General features: G+C 50.9%; 1 protein-coding gene across 3 annotated transcripts in view; it reads left to right on the top strand.

Annotated features, from left to right (window-relative positions):
• SIPA1L3 (signal induced proliferation associated 1 like 3) overlaps nucleotides 1-16,423 on the top strand; it is a 236,836-nt gene that overhangs the window by 163,296 nt on the left and 57,117 nt on the right. For all 3 annotated transcript variants that reach the window (XM_067020260.1, XM_059044984.2, XM_059044986.2), the window contains 2 exons: nucleotides 1,608-2,184; nucleotides 8,729-9,003. In XM_067020260.1, coding sequence (XP_066876361.1) covers nucleotides 1,608-2,184; nucleotides 8,729-9,003 — 852 coding nt within the window. The remainder of the gene's footprint in view (nucleotides 1-1,607; nucleotides 2,185-8,728; nucleotides 9,004-16,423) is intronic.

Raw genomic sequence — 16,423 nt, 5'->3', positions numbered from 1 at the left:
AGAATCTCATTATTTTTAAAATTGTCTTACGGTATGAAATCTCTCCCAACACCGTAATCACAAGCTGACATTTCTATAGAAGGTGAATGCAGTACTCTCTAAGAAAAACCTCGTTTTCAGCACCTCATGCTGTTTTTTAATCGTCGTTATGTAAACAGCATAACTCACGGTGTCTCTGGAGCCCCTTTAAATGTCTTTCCGTGAGAGTTGCCTTCCCCTGCCCCCTGGACGTTCACTCTGGCAGGTGCTATAGCCTTTCTGCCTGATACTAGAAGTCGTCTAACTTGTAGCCACTGAGTCTCGAATGTGACAAACGAGGTTCATCGAGTCTAAACTTGACTTATCGGCAAATCTCCTGCCTCCCAGCTCAGGATTGCCTCTGCCTGGGAACCTCGGTGGATGGGGAGCCTGCTTCCCTCTTCTCTGTTCCTCCGCCTTGCACTTCCCCTCCCCCAGGCCTGCTCACTGCCACTTTCTGACCTGTCCAGGGTTGGAGCACAAGGAGAAAACGGGAGACAGGGAAATGTCACTGGGGCTCTGGTCACAGCTGGCTGCGTGCTCTCTGGGATCTGCGGGGGCTCCCTGCCCGCCTTCTAGATCTCCCAGGCAGGAGCAGACCCAAGTCTCCTCCCGAATATAAGGGTCACCTAGGGACGGCCCCTATTCATGGGGCCACTTTCTCCAAGATTTTCCTCCCAGTGAGATCCTCCCTCTCTAATTTGCATAGTGGGTGAGAAGGTTATTTGGGGGAACAGGTTTTAGATCATTTCCTTTTTACTTTCTCACTCAGTTGCTATCTGATTTCTATCATAATAACATCTCAGTCAAAACTGAAGTAGGAAGAGCCCCATCCTAACTTCCCCATACAATGAACAACTTTTGTAGAGATGATTTACAAAGTGTGTTAGTCTTACACAAGTGTTTGAAAGAAGTAAATCACAGAATGTTCCGTATAAGTCAGGTGTTCCTACAATAATGCTGCTTAACAAACCACCCCGAAGCTCAGTGGCTCACAAACATTATCATTTCTTCTTGGCTCACAATCTGCAAGTCAGCTGAGGTCTGGCTGGCCCTGGCTGCAGGTCTGCTCCAGGTGTCCTCATCCTCCTGGACCAGTAGGCCCCGGGGCATGTTCACCTCATGGAGAGGGCAGGTGCATAGGAGGCAGGCCTGGCCTGCACACACATTTGTGCCTTTGCTCGAAAGCCATTGGCCAAATCAAGTCACGTGACCAGGCTCAGGCTCAATGGGGTGGGGATGTACCTGCCCACAAAGGTAGAGAGGAAGGGGTGAATTTTTGCCAAACTATAATTTACCGCAAGCCTGTATGTATGTAAAACACGATTAACTGAAGTTGAACGATGCTAGGAAAACTATCCTTTGAATATCAGTGGATGTTCTAACACCTGTTGTATAGGAAGTAAAAATGCATGCATGTGCCCTAAGACTTTTCTCCAGTTTCTAGTCTAGTCGGCTGGCAACTTACTAGTTAGACGTGGACTTCCGTTCTTAGAAAGGAAACTCCTCCTTCTGGTCATGTATTTTCTTTCTAAAGGAATTCTCAAGAGCCTATCTTTCTACCATCTAAATAATTTCTCCTTCCTCAGTATGGCTGTGACCCGATCCAAAGATGCTCCTCCTTTTGGACCCCCCATCCCCAGTGGAACCACATTCCGCAAATCTGATGTCTTCAGAGACTTCTTGCTGGCCAAGGTGATTAATGCTGAGAATGCTGCGCACAAGTCCGACAAGTTCCACACCATGGCCACCAGGACCCGCCAGGAGTACCTCAAGGACCTGGCTGAAAACTGTGTCTCCAACACACCCATTGACTCCACCGGCAAGTTCAACCTCATCTCCCTGACCTCCAAGAAGAAGGAGAAGACAAAAGCCCGGGCAGGCGCTGAGCAGCACAGTGCCGGGGCCATCGCCTGGAGGGTGGCGGCTGAGGACTTCGCCCAGGGGGTAGAAATCGACTGCATTTTGGGAATTTCCAACGAGTTTGTGGTGCTTCTGGATCTACGTACCAAGGAGGTGGTGTTCAACTGCTACTGTGGGGATGTCATCGGCTGGACCCCAGACTCCTCGACACTCAAAATCTTCTATGGGCGAGGGGACCACATCTTCCTAAAGGCCTCTGAGGGTTCTGTGGAGGACATAAGGGAAATTGTCCAGAGGCTGAAGGTAAGGGAGAGAGCTTCTCAAGGGTGCTGCAGTTCTGTGGTCTGGCAGAGGCCTTAGGAACCCCTAAAATGCCTCCCTGAGCCCAGTGAGTTAGTCCAGGACACTCATCAGCCCCAAGAGAATCAGAATTGTCACTTACACACCAGGGGTCTAGTGGGTCCCACAGCCTGGGTTCTTTCTGGGGAAGGTGTCCGAGGCTCTCCGTGCCATCACCTTGGGAGGACAAAAGGCATAATTACTCACTCAAGTTGTTGATAGGAAAGATAAGTTTAAACTCATGTTAAAAATGTAAGGATACTTTCCAGAAGAATTAGAATGAAAGGCTTCCAGACCATTAAAATATAGGACAGAAACAGGATGTTGCGGTGGGGAGTATACAAAAGCATAATAAAAGAAACAAAAAACAGAAAATTATATGGCAGGAATAATTCCACATCAGTAATCACAATAAACGTGAGTGGTTTAACATCTCCTGTTAAAAAACAGACTCACAGTCTGGATAAAAATCTTAACCCTAAGCTCTCAGTAGCTCAGGCTCGGACTGTTGCCAAACCAACGGTCGCAGATTGGTTTCAAGTCAGATGACAGCTTAGTTGGTAATGGCTGTTTGAAGCATTGAGCTAAGAAGTACTAAGGCCACATCTGAGCCCCGTGTGAAGGAATGCTGTGGTCGGTGATTGGCTCTCAGTGGGTTTAGCAGAATGACACGTCATGCATGGAATAGAGAAGGCAGTGTATCACGGGAGTTAACACAGGTTCTTGAATCGGAAGGCCTGGCTTCAACTCCCAGCACTGCCACTTACCAGCTGTGTAGCTTCACCCTGTTACTTAACCACTGGGTGACTCAGTTTCCCCATCTGAAAAATGGGAACAGTAATCATCCTACATCATGTAAAAGTCTTAAGGATTGGATGAGTTATGTGGCCCAGGCAAGCTGGCCTGGCTTGGGAGGCCGTGACCTCCAGAGGCCACTGTGACAGCTGGCTGGCCTCACCCTTCTAGGCCTTTGCACTTGCTGTTTGAGTTCAGTTGGATTGGTAAAGCCCTGCTCTCAGCTTCCCTGACTCCAAAATTCATGCCCTGCCTTAGACCTTAGACTACCACAGTAGCTTGTGTGTAGATTTCCCATTAGGATGTGAGGTCCATGAACGAGGGCCTCTGACTGTTTTGCTCACTTGCTTATCTGATATGCACACATCAGAGCTGGCACACAGTAGGTGGTCAGTAAATGCTGATTAGTTGGTTAGTTGAATGAGATGACTGAACCCTGACTCCGTGCTAATGAGCCATTTACGTGCATGACCTCACAGCTCTTCACCCACCCCGTGGAATGTAGGCACTGTTTTTATCCCCACTTGACAGATGAGAAATGCAAGGTTCTGAGAGGTATAGATACTCACAGAAGGTCATACAGTCGGTGGCAGACTGGGATCTGAATCCAGATTTTTCTGACTCCAAAACCTGTTTGTGCCCAGACTTGAGGCTGATAACTAACTGCTTGCCTGGCATCTCCACTCGACCTTGAAACTTAACATGTCTAAGAGCAAGCTCCGGACTTCCCTGGTGGCTCAGTGGTTAAGAATCCGCCTGCCAGTGCAGGGGACACGGGTTCGAGCCCTGGTCCGGGAAGATTCCACATGCCGCGGTGCAACTAAGTTCATGAGCCACAACTGCTGAGCCCGCGCGCCAAAAAAGAAAAAAAAAAAAAAAAAAATAAGAGCAAGCTCCTAGTTTCCTTCCCCATGCCTCCCAGGGTTCTCCTGTCTCAGCAGAGGACAAGCTCATCACTCATCTGTGGGATCAGAGGCCTCGGCATCAGCCTCACTCCCCTTTCTCTCACACCCACATCCAGTCTGTCAGCTCCATCTCCAGTAGGCAGGCTACGCTACTTCTCCCCCTTCCATAGCCCCTCCTGGCCTATCAGGTAGCCTCCTCGCTGGTCTCCTTTGCATCAACACTTGCTTCCCTGTGGTCTCTTCTCAGTAAGGTCATCAGAGGGATTCGATCATGTCACAGCTCTGCTCAAACCCCTCAGCTCACTCTGGGTAAAAGCCCAATTCCTTACGGTGGCCCATGAGACCCTGCATGGCCTCTCTGTCAGCCTCTGATCTTGTCCCCCCTTGCTTTCTCTGCTCCAGGCACACAGACCTCTGCTGTTTCCAGAGTGTGCTCATCAGGCATCCAGCCTCAGGGCCTTTGCACTGCCTGTGCCCTCTTGCTGGAACACTTTCCCTCATCCCCACATGGTTCCCTCCCCTTCTATATGCCTTTAGTCAGATGTCACCTGTCAGTGAGGCCTCATTATCCAAAATTGCAAACTCCCCTCCCCAACTTGGCCCTGAGCTTATTCCACCCACTTTCCCTGCTTTAATTTTCTCGATAGCACCTACCACCATCTGACATGTATTTTTATACATTTGTTGTTTGCCGCTGTGTTCTCAGCACCTAGGCCAGCATCTGGTGTGCAGTAGGCACTCAGTGACGGTGGACTGAATGCTCGCATGTGTGCTACCCTGTAGTAATAGCAAAAGTGGCCATTCAGGGGGGGCTGACTGTCTGACTGCTTGCACCCTTGCACAAACTTGCATTTCTTCTTCCCAAAAGCCCAGTGAGGGAGATACTGTTATCACCCCTGATTCACAGATGAGGAAGCTGAGGCCCAGAGAGGTAAAGGGACTTGCCCAGGGTCCAGAGTGAGTTAAGGGCCTGGGTTCTTAAACATGAGAGGTCTTCCTCCCAAAATCCTGCCAGCAGCTTGCGTTTCTTGAGCAGTGACCGTGCCAGGCACTGTGCCAGGCTACATGTTTTACCCACATCCTCTCTGTCCCACGCCCACCCCCGTGCCTCCTGTTGGTGCAGTGCTTTTAGAGCACATTTCCACAGCCCCCCTCACAATCTCAATGCCCCAAAGCCAGCTGAGAAACCGGGCAGCCAGGAAGTGATGACATAAGCCACCTTCTGTGAAGGGACAGGCCCATCTTAAATGGCTCACAAGGTGAGTCTTTCTTGGTGAAATCCTCCAGGGTGAGGGGTCCACACCCTCCCCCAGCACAGCTGGGATTCAGACATCCTTTGTTAAGTCGACAGGTTTTATTATGTGCCGGGCCCTGGGCCGGGCAGTGCTGGGACTCAGCAGTGACCATGGTGGACCCAGGCTCCCATTCGAGGCAGACACTGAACATGAATGAATCAAAAGTGCCAAGAGGCTAAAAGGCAGAGTGTTGAGGACGCGAGAGGAACCTGTCATGGTGGGCGGTCTCAAACCCGCAGATGGGATGCAGCCCCCAGACATATTTAATTAGTTACCAATGCTTAACATTCCGAGGATTTCGTATGAACCTAGCTTTCTGGCTTCTCGTGAAAAACTGGGGGATCTGGCTATCCAGGGCCTATGTTTATACTGGTCAGGGATCAGCTGAAGCAGGGTGTTGGGTGCCCCCTTTACACAGGGCGTGAGTGCACCATTTGACCATGGTTCTCACCAGCCTGCATCTCCCGTTACCCACCAAGCACCCCAGCTTGTGAGCCTTGGCCCGGGGTGGAGTGAGGCTTCCCTGAGGAAATGACTTAAACTGAGGCTAGAGCAGTAAGTAGGAATCATCCTGGTGAAGAATGAGGGGGAAAATAAATAAAAGAAAAAAAAAAGGCAGGGGAAGCAGCATAGCAGCAGGGAAAACAGTACAGGGGCTAAAAGATAGAGTTAAGGAGTCAGATCTGTTTTATGACCTTGGGTAACTGACATGCCTCAGATTCCCCAGCTGTAAAACAAGCAAATTACTGTATGTACGTCATAAGTGAGATATTAGAGAAATTGGGCATTGAAAGGACTTAACCAATGCCTGGCACACAAAGATCGGTCCCCAAGAAAATTAGCTTTAAAGGGGGCAGGGTGGCCGCATGACACAGCAGAGGTTCCTCTGAACTCGTTGTGTGTTTGGTCTCATAAGGTGTTCCGTGTGCCATGGAGCCTTTCTGGAACCTTGTGAACATCGGGAATGGTGTTCTTCTTTGGGTGGGGCTGCCTTCGGATTGTTAACAAAAGCAAATGGCACAGAAGTTTCAGGACACTAAGCCAGAGCAGCCCGAGTTCCCCTACTGGCTCTCTCCTCCATCCAAAATGACCCAAAGCAGCCATCCTGGGTAGTTACAGGCTGAACTGCTAAAAGAAAGAGAGAGAGAGACTGAGAAATCCAGTGGCTGAAATAAGATGGGAGTTTATTTTTTTTGTAGTTAGCGTTCAGGCCGCTCATAGCTGGCAGAGGCAGCTCAGGGACTCACGTCCCTTCCTCCTGTGGCTCCTTCTTTCCCTTCAATGTTGTACTTTTCAACATGGTCAACGTGGAGTCACTCCATATCCATGTTCCTGTCTGCAGGAAGGGAGAAAGCATGAGCATGGAGGACAAGCAATTTTATTTTTATAAACACTGTTCCATCACTGCCCAAAACCAAGTCATGTCCACACCCAGCTGCAAGGGAAGCTGAGAAATGTGGTCCCCAACCAGGTGGCCATGCACCCATCAAAACTCGTGATTTGCGGTGGGCAGGGGAGTCTCATTACTCAAAGGAAGAAGGGGAGGATGGAGAGTGGAAGGCACTTAGCAGTCCTGCACAGCAGTGCCTGAGCCGTCGGGGCCTCTGCAGGGGGTTGGCCCTTGGAACAGCCCAGGACTCCCAGGGCTGGCGCTGCCTAATCGGGCACAGGCAGACACACAGGACTCTCCTGTGAATCACCCACAGTCAAATTCTTTGGACACAAGGGTGACGGCTTCAAAGGGAAGAAGAATTTTGACTCCCAAAGCAGAAGTAGGGGTCTAGGATGGAGTCACTCACAACTTTCTCTTTTGAGGCACTCAACAGTAGACTTTCCTTTCCAACCAACTTTTTTGAACTTATTAATCGTGGAAATTTTCAAACATACAGAAAAGTAAAGAGACTCACATAGTGAACTTGTAGCTTCATCACCAGTTTCCATAGTTATCAGCCCGTGGCCCGTCTTGTTTTTCCCTTCCCTCCCTTCTCTTCCCCTGATTATTTTGAAACAAATCCTAGACATCCTATCATTTTATCGGGAAACATCTCAATATTTATCTCTAAAACATATGGACTCTGTAAAAATAACTATTTTGTCATCATCATACATAAAAAATTAACAGTAACTCCTTATTGTCATGTAAACAAGTTGGGTTATGAAATCAATTACTGGGTCTCAATCAACAATTCTCAAAGATAGCGTAGAAAAGATTGAAACGTATCCAAGTGGATCCCAGTGGGGAAGGACTTGGTTTTGTGGAGCTTTGTTCCAGTTTTACATGTTTCCTCGCTTCCCAAATTCTCACTGTCCAGACCAGGAACAAATGTGTTTACATTATCAGGTAAGTCTTTTGCCATCCAAACTCATTTCTCGCTACCCACACTCGGGAATGTCAGTGTGGATTGCAAGGAATATTTTTGGTATATGGATACAAGTGTAAATGTGTGAATGCATAGCGTGGCTTGTGACATAAAATTCTTTCTTACTGTGCTGCTCTAATAGGTACATCAGGTAGCCTTCTAGCCAGGGAATGACTTCTCACAGGAAATGTGAACCATTACACGAACTCTTTCCTTAATGCAGTTTTAGGATAGGGCAGACAATTCTTGATGTAACTTGTCTAACAGCTACGGCTTGTTAAGTTAATCTTTTTGTCCCAGGAAGAGGAGGGAATCCCTAAGGCCATGCTGGAGACCCAGCGGTTCTGTTCAGTGGCTTCTCATATCTATGGTAATCATGACGAAAGTCTCATACAAATGAAGCAGGGAGTAAATTGGAGGCAAGGCCCTGTGTGGTCTGGTCGGCTCCAGGATGGGGGACGGTCTGGAAAGGAGATTGGGAAGGGGTTTGTACCTCTAAGAATGATGTCATGAAGTAAAAAATATGGCCCGAGCCGCCAACCTAGAAAAGATCGCAGGACCTCTGGTCTGTGGCCTCTCTGGGTTTTACTCTGGTCATAGTCACCGTATCGGTCAGGGTGCATTATTAGTGGCTTCAAATAACAAAAATTTATGTCACTCCCACCACGTATCCATCTTAGGTTCAGCTGGCGCCTGTGCTCCACATTATTCTAACTTCGGAACCCTAGCTGACCAAACAGCCACTCTCCGGAATAATCCTAGAGGCTGTGGCTGAGGCGAAAGGCCTGCAGAGGGTCTTGAATTGTCAGTGAAATGCCCCAGCCCAGACAGTATGCCAGTTCCATTCACAGAACTGGCCAGAACAAGTCCCAGAGACCACCAACGGTGGGGCGGGGGTTGGGGGGGGGGTTTCATTTGGAGATCACAGCTCATGACCGCCACCTCTGTGTGAGGTATCCACGTTTCTCCAGAAGTCAGGAACCCCGGGCTGGGACTAGGTGGGTGTTTGCGCTCCCGTACCCTGACGTCACCTGGGAGGGTAGACAGGGGTCAGCAGGGTCTTTGGCCTCAAAGGGCAGAATCTGACCGGGAATCTCCCACAAGAGCTGACCCCGAGCAGCTTGTGAGGCCAGACCCCACGTGTTGCCTGCAGGTGATGACCAATGGCTGGGAGACGGTGGACATGACCCTGCGGCGGAACGGGCTCGGGCAGCTGGGCTTCCACGTGAAGTACGACGGGACCGTGGCCGAGGTGGAGGACTACGGGTTTGCCTGGCAGGCCGGCCTCCGGCAGGGCAGCCGCCTGGTGGAGATCTGCAAGGTGGCCGTGGTCACGCTGACCCACGACCAGATGATCGACCTGCTGCGCACCTCCGTCACCGTCAAGGTGGTCATCATCCCGCCTTTCGACGACGGCACGCCCCGGAGGTGAGTCTGTTCACCCTGAAAGGCCGGCAGCTCCCCAGGTGCTGGCACTTGAAGCCCTCCCTCGGTAGGAAAAGTGATAGTGGTGACAGGGTCAGAGCTAATATCTCTGGAACCCCTCCTGCAAGCCAGTCGCTGTCTAAGCTCTCCACGCGCGTGCTGTCCCATCCGGCCTCCACAACAGCCCTGTGAGGCAGACGACCTCCTTAGTCGCACACAGCGTTAAAAGTCCTTTCCTGAGGGCACATGGCACTTCACTCACTTGTTCAGCACATATGTATTGAGCCCCTACTGTGTGCACCCTCCATTTGAAGTGCTCAGGATACAGCGATGAACAAAAAAAGTGCCTGTTCCCTTGGAGTTTGTGTCCAACGGAAGGACAGACAGTCATCAAATAGATGTATAATACAGGACCTGGCAGCAATGAGGTCTGAGAAGAGAAAGTGGGGTCATTGAAGGGTTTGCAGCGTGGCGGGAGAGTGGCTTTCGGGGTAGTCAGGGAAGGCTCCCGGGTGGAGGCCACCATGTAGTTTTCCAGGCTAGCGGGTCCGAGACAGGAACAAGCCAGGACAGGGTCGTCTCCAAAGTGTCAGTGTGTGTGGTGCATTCCTGCAGCACAGGCAGGCCGGTATGGCTGGAGCACAGAGAGCAAGGCTGCGAGATGGGAGAGATGGACAGACTTGGGGGCCTTTCTGGACATGGTGATGAGCTTGGGTTTTATTCACTAGGAAGCCAGTACAGTGTTTGTTTATTTTCATTTTGTTTTGCTTTGTTTTAATGGAACATTTCAAACATATGAAAAGTATGCTGAACCCCTTGTTTCAACATTTATCAACACATGGCCAGTTCTTGTTTTGTTTTTTGTTTGTTTTTTAAATATTTATTTATTTGGTTGTGCTGGGTGTTAGTTGCAACAGGCGGGCTCCTTAGTTGCGGCTCGTCAGCTCCTTAATTGCAGCATGCGGGCTCTTTAGTTGTGGTTTGCCGGCTCCGCAGTTGTGGCATGCAAACTCTTAGTTACAGCATGCATGTGGGATCTAGTTCCCTGACCAGGGATCGAACCTGGGCCCCCTGCATTGGGAGCATGGAGTCTATCCACTGTGCTACCAGGGAAGTCCCAGTTTTGGGTTTTTTTTTTAATTCCATACCTCCCCACCTTGGATTATTTGAAGCAATCCCAACTCCTTGGAATGTATCTCTACCCAGTCAGGACCTTTAAAAAATTATTGTTACACTTAAAAAATTTAGCAGAAAGTCAGCATCAACTGCCCAGTCTATCTTTAACTTCTTTTGTATCAGAGAGGTATTTCTTGTGTTTGTTTTTGTGTTGTTGTTTTTTTTTTTTTGCCGTACGCAGGCCTCTCACTGTTTTGGCCTCTCCCGTTGCGGAGCACAGGCTCCGGACGCGCAGGCTCAGCGGCCATGGCTCACGGGCCCAGCCGCTCCGCGGCATGTGGGATCTTCCCGGACCGGGGCCCGAACCCGTGTCCCCTGCATCGGCAGGCGGACTCTCAACCACTGTGCCACCAGGGAAGCCCCAGAGAGGTATTTCTTAAAAACAGTTGTTTTGTTAATCAGGCCGCTCCTGTGGCATTTGGTTGATGTGCCTCTTCAGGCTCTTCTAATCTGTAAGTTTCCCCTCCCTCTTTTTTCTTACAGCTTACTTTGGGAGGAAACCAGGCCACTTGTCCTTTAGAGTTTCCCACGTCCTGGATTTAGCTGCTTGGACACCACCCCTCTGGTGTCCTTTAACCTGTTTTCCTAGCGTGTGTATTTCCTATAAACTGAAGTTTGGCATAGAAGCCCGATCAGATTCTGGTTGAATTTCTTTTGGTAACGGCACTTCCCAGGTGTGCATCCATTAGGAGGCATCAAATGTCCGGTTGTCCCTGTGTGAGTGATACTAAGGGCGCTCAGAGGGTTCAGATGGTGGCAACCTGACCCGTGACCATACATTTCCCTTCAGCTCTTAGCAGCCGTTCGTGATCATTGCCTGGATTCCCTATGTCATTACAGGTCACATTGAAGTGATGTCCTCATGTCTGTCATTCCTGTGTTATTTTTTGTCTAGAATTCCTCCCTTTTTTTTTTTTTTAATTTTTATTTTATTTTTTGGCCGTCCCGCGATATGCCCAGAGATCGAACCTGTGCCCCCTGCGTTGGAAGCCCAGAGTCTTAACCACTGGACTGCCAGGGACGTCCCTGGAATTCTTCTAAAAAGACCTATCCTTCAGCAACTATATGATTCTTCTGAGCTATAATTTGTACAGGGAAGGCAGGATAGATGCAGTTCTTAGAATAATGAGTTGGTACCCTTGCAACCTCCAGAGGGGTCTGGAGACAGTGATTCTCTCTAGAATCACTACATTCCAAGCGTCAGAAACACAGCTGCACAGAGGACAGTCAAGGCCTGGGCCCTCACAGCCCTGCTGAATGGATCGGCGGAGACAAACAGTAAACAAGTAAGCAAGTAAGATGGTTCATATAGCCAAAGGGGAAGGCAGCTGAGCATAGTGGGAAGGCAGGCTCTGCAGGGAGCTTGCCTACGTTTGAATCCAAGCTGCTTCTCTTATTAACTGTGACCCTGGGCAAGTGGCCTCACCACTCTCTTGCCTGTTTCCTCATTTGTGAAATAAGGACAAGAATAGACCTTTCCCTAGAGGTGGTTGTGAGGCCGGGGGAGGTAAGGCCTGTAGAGCACATGGAACAGGACTTGGCCTGTAGGAGGCACTCGGAAGACACCAGCTATGAGATCCTGGGTGTGAGGAGCATAAAGGGCGTGACCCGACGTTGGATAAGGGCTCAGGGAAGGCTCACGCGAGGGAGCCAGGAGAGGGGCCTTGCGGGCAGGGAGTAGCCATCACAAAGGTGAGGACAGAGGCCCTTGGCTTGTTGATGGACCAGGAAGAGGGTCACGTGGCTGGAGCTGAGAGAGCCACAAGAAAGGCACGAGATGAGGTGACACTGGGTGCTTATATACATGACCTCGCGGGGCTGGTGTGATCCCCGCTTTACCAGTGAGAAGACTGATGGCCAGAGTGGCCCAGTGTCTTGTGCAGAGTTGTACGGCTGCTGAGTGGCGAGCAAAACTCAGTCCAGCTTCCGTGTCCAGATCCTCAGCTGCCTCTGAGAGCGATTGTGATCTGTGGGCGTGTGCGTTCTGGCTGCACCAGCCCCATCTTCTTGAGTCTTTTTGCTCTGACCTTGGTGGGGGCTGGTTCTGGACAGGCTTAAACCCTGCTGCAACCAAGGGCTTAGCCACACACACCCCAGCCCCCCAGCCTCAGGACTCCGGTCAGGTCCAGGCGTCCCCTCTTCCCAGCCCTCTTCTGGGGCCTCCTCCACCCCTGCACAGAGCTGAGGCCTGGCCACACCTGCTCCGAGCTCTGCAGGGACAAGTCAAGCTGAGGTAACCCCACAGGCGCGCGCGCGCGCACACGCGCACACACACACGCGCACACACACACACACACACACACACACACACACACACACACGAGAAATACCCTGCCTTCAAAACTTGGGAGCGCCAGAGGCTACAAAGGCGTCCTTGGACCAACAGGTAGGGACCAGCTGAAGCAAAAGGAAATGTCTGCAGGCTCCCTTCTCCAACTGTGGGGAGATGGGGCCAGGAGGGTGTGACCAGACGGGTTCCACTCCCTGCCCTATTTAGGAGAAAAACTATCATCCTGCTCCCTTTACAAGGCGGCCACTGAAACAGGATCTCCTGTTTACAGGGGCGGGTGTGGGTTGGGACTTGCGTGGTTTTTGTTGTTCTTCAAGTGCAGAGGTGTCTGGCTGGCCTCATTTGCAGAGCTGATAACCCCAGCGCTGGGGTCCCTCCAGCCTCTTGCTGCAACCCTGGCCTCCTGGCTCAAATGTCACGATAAGCTCTGAGGGGAAACACACCAGGATGAGCAGAGGGTTCTCCCTGCCTCCAGCCAGGCTCCGTATGGCGTGTGTCTGGACCCCGTGTTCTTCAGAGCAGAATACAGGGGATCATCCTCACCCCCGCCAGGCTGCAAGGCTGGGGTTCTCAAGTGACCCCTGCACTGCCAGGCTGGGCAATTGCCAGGCTGGGCCAGGTAGCCGGGAGGACATTCCGGAGCCCTCGGTGAGGTGTGTCGTCATGACCTTGGATGCTTGCACAGGCTCAGGAGGGATGTTCTCATTTTGCTGTCTCTCGCTGCCTGATGGGGAAGGCGATCTGGGATGCTTTTGTCCTCTTCAGTTGGACTTAAGATGTCTGAAGGGGGAGGGGGTAGAAACTCCTCCCTGAGAAGGGAAATTGAAACCCCACAAGTGAGTGAGTAGTAGAGATAAGAAAGGAGTCCCCATGGCCCCCAGAAACTAGGCTGTCAGAAATCAAGGGCAAGGAGGCAGAGAGGAAAAGTGGTCTGCAAACCAGGGGCATCCGCCCTCAGATGTCTCCCGCAAGTAGCTGAGGGCAGCGTTGTTGGTCAAGCAAAAGACTAGAAGAAACCTCAATATCCAACCACAGGGGACTGGCTGAGTAGATTCCAGGTCATCCACGTGATGGAATAGTAATGGATTGTTTATAAAGAAAATGCAGGGCTTCCCTGGTGGCGCAGTGGTTGAGAGTCCGCCTGCCGATGCAGGGCACACGGGTTCGTGCCCCAGTCCAGGAAAATCCCACATGCCGCGGAGCGGCTGGGCCCATGAGCCATGGCCACTGAGCCTGTGCGTCCAGAGCCTGTGCTCCGCAACGGGAGAGGCCACAGCAGTGAGAGGCCCGCGTACTGCAAAAAAAAAAAAAAAAAAAAAAAAAGAAAGAAAGAAAATGCAGTGAGTCTCTTTGTGCTGAGAGTTCAGAAATGTCGAACTCTCTGGTGAGAAATGTCATTAATTGGGAAGAATTTAAAAAGGCAAGATGGGATCTGGAGTTAAGTGTAATATTCTTTTTATTTCTATTTTAAATCATGTTTACCTATGTGCATAGGCTATTTCTGTAAGAATATGTAAAAACCTGGCAGCTGTGGGTGCTTCTGGTGGGTGTGACTGGGGAGTGGAGATGGGGACAGGGATGCCCTTTTATACCACTTTAATTTTTAAAAACAATTCAAAAACTAAATAAGTGAAATGGGCTTCGTAAACTTTTTCTCATGTCAGCATCATCCCTGGCGGCTTGGTAAAGTACAGCTTCCTGGGCCCCACCTAAAAAGGAACTCTGATTCAGAGGAGCTGAGATAGGGTACAGGAATCTGTGTTCCTTTACTGAGCGCTCAGGGTAATTTAGATGCCGACGGATCTCAGATCACTGGGAAGGAAATTGTTCCAGAGCCCCCAGGTGGGTGTGGTTTGACTTCAGAAGGCGGAAGGGAGACTTTCGCTTCTGAGCATGTGGGAATGGCAGGTAGACAGTCCACAGAATCGGCTGGAGAAGGCGACAACAGCAAGAGCTCCTGTTTGTTAAGCACTTGGCACGCGCCACTTTCTGCTAATGCTCGCAGCCATCTTACAGATTAGGAAACTGAAGCTCTGAGAAGGAAAATCCCTCATCCAAGGCCACACAGGCCATAAGTGGCAGAGGTGGGATCTGAACCAGCCGTCTGGCCTCAGAGCCCTGGCTCTCCATCACTCTGTGCTGCCTTCAAGATGACTGTTTCCCTCTTTGACGTCATGCCTAGGGACTCTTGACCAAAGATGAAGCTGTCAGTAACTGGGGCAGAAGGGACCCAAAAAATCTACTCACTGGTTCCCAAACCACTGTTCAGTGAGCCAGTGTGTATGGTGGTTGAAGCTGTGGGCTTTCGAGTCAGCTTACTATCCAGTTTCCGGGAATTCCCTCGCAGTCCAGTGGTTAGGACTCTGCACCTTCACTGCCAAGGGTGTGGGTTCGATCCCTGGTTGGGGAACTAAGATCCCACAAGCCGTGTGGCATGGCCAAAAAAAGAATAGATACATACATACATACATACATGGGTACATAGATAGGTACATAGATACATAGATAAATCCAGTTTCCACCTCTTACTGGCTGTGTGACCTTGGATAGATTACTTAACTTCTCTGTGCCTCAATTTACTTCTCTCTTCAGTGTATCTACTGATTAGAATTCTCGTTACCAGCAACAGAGGTGAAGAAAAAGAGAGACTTTACTAGCTAATGCACCTGGTAAGACTAGGAGATGGGGCAAGATTTAAGTGTGGCTTTATGCAGGGCCATCTTCATCAGGAATCTTTATCCCCTGTCTCCTTTTGTGCGTTGCTGTCATTCTCAAGCCATCTCCCACTTCACGGGGACAAAGATGACCTCTCTCTCCTCATAGCTCCAGCTTAGGTCTCCCCAGCTCAGCCGCCCAGGGAAATAGATCTTTCCCCCGGTAGTTCCAGAGCTGATGCTCACTGTCTCTGATTGGCTCAGCCTGGAGCACATAACAGTCCTGTGCCTGTCATTGTGTCCAGAGAGAGAAGAGTTTCTGACCAGCAGGCCTGGGTCATGTGCTCATACCTGGAGCCAAGAAGTGGGGTCAGCCCCACCTAGAGCACACAGACCTGTTCTCAGGAGAAGGGGTGTAGAAGCTGAGCAGGCAGGAGTAGCAGGTGTGCACTGCCTGGAGCCACGATGGTACCCCCTCCACCTCTGCTCAGGCCTGGTGTATCTGTGGATGCTGGTAGACATTAGTATGTTGTCACTCCTCACCTGGTACCTTGTGAGGCGTGGGCACCTGCTAATCCAGAGAGTCTGCTGGAAGGAGCTGCTGAACGTCAGCTCAGCTCCGACTCTAGTGCTACTGAGCAGCACTGTGTGTCTGGCCCAGGTGCCAGAGCACATCCTCAGGTCACCTTTTAATGACTCCTTAGCAGACGTGACCTGGGCCCACAGGCTCCCAGCCACCAAGTCCACCAGATCTTTTGCTGGATGCCCTGAAAGTTCCCCAGGCTCCAGGGGACTCAGGAGAACCACAGAGGATTGGCTCAGTGTGGGCAGGAGAACCTCCAGGCCAAGGGCTCCTCTGAGCTCAGCTCCCACAGCTGCTGGGAGGTGGATTTTGTGAGCACGCCCCCCCCTCCTCGGGCTCAGAGCCCCCTCCCGTGCTGCACTGCAGCAGTGGTGGAGATGCCAGCCCAACCTGTGGATCTCCCCACCTAGAGCCAGGAACGCTGCGGTGCGTGTGTGCCAGCCTGGTCTGGGGGAATTCACGGGCCGTTCTGCATCTATTTCAAGGTTCTGGATTTCGTGGCTTTTTTTTTTTTTTTTTAACCACCCTGCAAAGTAGGTCACCTGCTCCTCTTCCAGCTGCCTTTGAGCTTCTTTGGAACAAGGCAGATACTGTCCTTTGATTCTGAGGGCATCCGCCTTCCTGGCCCCGAGAACCACCAAGGGGGGCCGAGCCAGCCCATGGAGGACACTGGCCGACCCAAGGCCTGGGTCAGGGAGAAGGGAGAGGAAGGGAGACGAG

Source organism: Kogia breviceps, chromosome 18 (genome assembly GCF_026419965.1).
Source record: "Kogia breviceps isolate mKogBre1 chromosome 18, mKogBre1 haplotype 1, whole genome shotgun sequence".
Lineage (NCBI taxonomy): Eukaryota > Metazoa > Chordata > Mammalia > Artiodactyla > Physeteridae > Kogia > Kogia breviceps.
Note: the sequence above shows the minus strand (reverse complement) of the source record. Positions and strands in the feature narration are given on the sequence as shown.